General features: G+C 43.4%; 1 protein-coding gene across 1 annotated transcript; it reads right to left on the reverse strand.

Annotated features, from left to right (window-relative positions):
* Positions 1-1379: 1379 nt before the first annotated feature.
* On the reverse strand, positions 1380-2534 carry LOC107149958 (actin, cytoplasmic 1-like). Its single transcript, XM_015494864.2, has one exon. The coding sequence runs from the start codon at positions 2532-2534 to the stop codon at positions 1389-1391; it is 1146 nt and encodes a 381-aa protein (XP_015350350.1). The 3' UTR covers positions 1380-1388.
* Between the last annotated feature and the right edge of the window lie 1499 nt (positions 2535-4033).

Below are 4033 nucleotides of genomic sequence, written 5' to 3' on the forward strand. Positions count from 1 at the left end.
GTTCTCATGAGATTCAATCTGTGATGTTTCTTATGGTCTTCCTTGCTTTTCATGACCTTGACACTTCTAAAAGTACTGGTCATGTGTGTTTTGACTGCCCCTCAATGTAGGTTTGGCTAGTGACATATTTAAACTCTGGTTATGGATTTTTGGAAAAAAGACCATAGAAGAGAAGTGACCATCAACGCATGTTACTTTAGTTGCTCATATTATTCCAGCTTTGTTCTTTGGAAGCTCTTTCCAGTGGGCATCTGAGTATTTGTGACATGATATCCCCTTGGCTCATTACTGATGACATTAGACATGATTGCTTGGTTAAGGGGGTGTCTGTAATTTATTTACAGTTTCCTCACATATTTCTTAACAAGAATATTATGCCTTTTTCCTATTACATTTGATAGAAATGATTAAGTCCAACCCACACTTAGGGAACGAAATTAATCTTTACTTTCTAGAGAGGGGAATATCAAATAATTTGCAGACATAGGTTAAATCTACAATAATAATAATTACACATTTGATCAGAGATATTTACAAGCTCTGCAAATATCCTATATGCTCCTAAAATTTTGCCCACTCATTTGAGTATTCCTCAGGGTATATTGCTTACATTAATAATTACTGAGGAATTATGACTGTGATTTTCTATTTCCCCCATTTTCCAATGTATTATTATTTGGAATTCTAATATAAGGAAAATATATCCATTCTTCTCCATTATTGTGTTTGTTGTCAATTTATTTACAAATATGGACTTATGTTTATTTTATTCCTTATGCTATAATTCAATTTTGTTGTTTTTCATTCTGTTGTTCATTCTTTGAAGCTTTTACATTCTGACCTGCATCCAAGTTTTCTTTCATTCACAGGACTTTTTACCATTTGGTGTAACCAGATGTGAGAAACTTATAATGTACTTTCCTTTTCTCAGATCTAGAATCATCCACTTGTGGGAGGATCCCTGATTCTTTATTTTTGTTTGTTTGGTTGTTTATTTGGTTTTAGGTGTGTATTTTTACTGAACTGGTCTCAAGACTGTACAGGGAATCCCTCTACTCCCAGGGAGACAAAAAACTTTCATACATCTTTAAAGTTGGGGGACAAAAAGAGGGGATTCACGACGGCTGACCATTCAAAAATAAAACAAAATTCAAAAAGTATTAAGGCAAGACTTTTAAAAGATCATATTTCATAATTTACATAAAAGCAATGCTGTCACCTTCCTGTATGGTTTCCCGCTCCAGTTTTTAAATCCGAGTCAAATGCGCCAAAAAACAAAAACAAAATAAAAATCAAAACAAAAAAGAGGACAAACACAGCCATACCGATCTCATCTTGTTTTCTGAGCAAGTTAGGTTTTGTCCAGAAAAGCTAAGTAACAGTCTGCCTTAGAAGCATTTATGGTGGACAATGGAGGGGCCAGACTCGGCGTACTCCTGTTTGCGGATCCGTATTTGCTGGAAGGTGGACAGCGACGCCAGGATGGAGCCGCCGATCCACACAGAGTACTTGCGCTCCGGGGGAGCGACGATCTTGATCTTCGTGGTGCTGGGCGCCAGGGCCGAGATCTCTTTGTGCATCCGGTCGGCAATGCCTGGGTACATGGTGGTGCCCCCGGACAGCACTGTGTTGGCATAGAGGTCCTTGAGAATGTCGACGTCACACTTCATGATGGAGTTGAAGGTGGTCTCGTGGATGCCGCAGGATTCCATGCCCAGGAAGGAAGGCTGGAAGAGCGTCTCAGGGCAGCGGAACCGTTCGTTGCCGATGGTGATCACCTGGCCGTCAGGCAGCTCGTAGCTCTTCTCCAGGGAGGAGCTAGTGGCTGCAGTGGACATCTCCTGCTTGAAGTCCAGGGCCACGTAGCACAGCTTCTCCTTGATGTCACGCACGATTTCCCACTCGGCTGTGGTGGTGAAGCTGTAGCCACACTCGGTCAAGATCTTCATGAGGTAGTCCGTTAGGTTCCAGCCGGCCAGGTCCAGGCGCAAGATGGCGTGGGTGAGCGCATACCCCTCATAGATGGGCACTGTGTGGGTGACCCCATCGCCAGAGTCCATCACAATGCTGGTGGTACGGCCAGAGGCGTAGAGGGACAGCACAGCCTGGATAGCCACGTACATGGCCGGGGTGCTGAAGTTCTCGAACATAATCTGGGCTATCTTTTCAAGGTTGGACTTGGGGTTCAGTGGGGCCTCGGTCAGCAGCACAGGGTGCTCCTCGGGGGCCACATGCAGCTCATGGTGGAAGGTGTGGTGCCAGATTTTCTCCATATCATCCCAGTTGGTGACTACACCGTGCTCAATGGGGTACTTGAGGGTCAGGATGCCTCTCTTGCTCTGGGCCTCATCACCCACGTAGGAATCCTTCTGGCCTATGCCCAACAACATGCCCTGGTGCCGTGGGTGCCCAACAATGGAGGGGAAGATGACCCTGGGGGCGTCCTCACCCGCGAAGCCGGCCTTGCACACGCCTGAGCCATTGTCAAGGACGAGCGCAGCGATATCGATATAGTCTTCCTTGGCAAAGTCCATGGCCAGTGTGGACCGGCAACGGTGGAACGGCGAGGGGACTGTACTCGCTGGGTGGACGTGATCTCAGCAGTCCTAACTCTTCTTATTAGAGAATGGTATTTAGAAACCAAAATTTGGGTTCTGGGTGTGTTTATTGCCTACTGTGGTGTCATTACTTCTTGGCCCTGTCATGAGACAGAACTAGGAGGGGACAGGGGCTAAAGTGGGAGTTGCTAGCCAGTGGTCAATGATTTAATTAATCGTAATTATGTAATGAAACTTCCCTAAGGTTCTGTTATGGTTTAGATGTGAAGTTTCTCCCAAAATTTCCTATGTGAGACAAAGCAAGAAGGTTTAGAGGTGGAATGATTGGGTTATGAGAGTCTTAACCCAATCAGTGAATTAATCCCCTGATAAGGATTAATTGAGTCATAATTGAAGGTGGGAAGGTCATTGGGGGCATGCATTTGGGGTATATATTTGTCCCTGGAAAATAGAATCAGTCTCTGCTTCCTGGTGCCATGTTCCTAGATGTATTTCTCTGCCACTCACTTCCACCCTGATGTTCTACCTCATCTGAGGCCCTGAGGGATATAATAGGCCATCTAAGAACTGAGACCTCTGAAGCCATGAGCCCCAAAATAAACTTTTCCTCCTCTAAAATTATTTTTGTCAGGTATTTTGGGCACAGCAATGAAAAAGATGAATAAAACAGACCCAAAATGACAGTACAGTGTGCAGAAAACTTCTGGACAGCTGACCATGAGGAGGTCCCTGGAGGTTGGTGTGTTGAGAGAAGGCAGGGGACTCTAGGCTGTTTCTCTCATACCTCACACTATGTGTTTCTTCTAATTGGCTTTCTGGCTGTATCCTTTGCAATATCCTTTATAGTAAGTTAGTTAACATACGTAAAATATTTCCTAAATTCTCTGAGCCACTTTGACAAATTAATTAATTCCAAGGAGGGTGGTCACAGGAACTCCAGCAGGTTGTTAGAAGTATAGGTTGCAACCTGAAATTTTCTGTTGGCAGCTGAAGTGAGGAACAGTCTTGTGGCACTGAGCCCTTAACCTGTAGAAGCCCCCTAGCTATTAGCTCAGCAAACTTGAACATGACTTCCCTCAATCTGAGTTGAATCACTGTCACTCCATGTTAACAAATCAGTATGGATCCAGTGAGAAACTCATTTATATCTTTCATGTGTGAACATACACTTGTTCCTTTTATCAATTCATTTAATGTTCCATAAAAAGATAAACCTGCAAAGCATCTAGTCTTACTGATCTTAATCAACTTTTATTTGTGATTCTAGAATTGGGCAGCTCTCAGAGCCAGCCACAGGGTCACAACAAGATCTGAAAGCATTTAAGTAAATTTAAATGAAGTAGAGAAACAGCTAACTGATTATAACTCTGTGCTTGCTTTATTTAAACACAGTTTGAACTGTTGGCCACCTGAGATTGAATAAAGCTATGCTGCTGTGATTGGCTGAGACTCAGATTTTTTTTTTTTTTTTTTTT

Source organism: Marmota marmota, unplaced genomic scaffold (genome assembly GCF_001458135.2).
Source record: "Marmota marmota marmota unplaced genomic scaffold, marMar, whole genome shotgun sequence".
Classification (NCBI taxonomy): domain Eukaryota; kingdom Metazoa; phylum Chordata; class Mammalia; order Rodentia; family Sciuridae; genus Marmota; species Marmota marmota.

Coding starts and splice junctions, on each gene's coding strand:
- LOC107149958 (XM_015494864.2), bottom strand. CDS start 2,534: ATGGACTTTGCCAAGGAAGACTATATCGATATCGCTGCGCTCGTCCTT.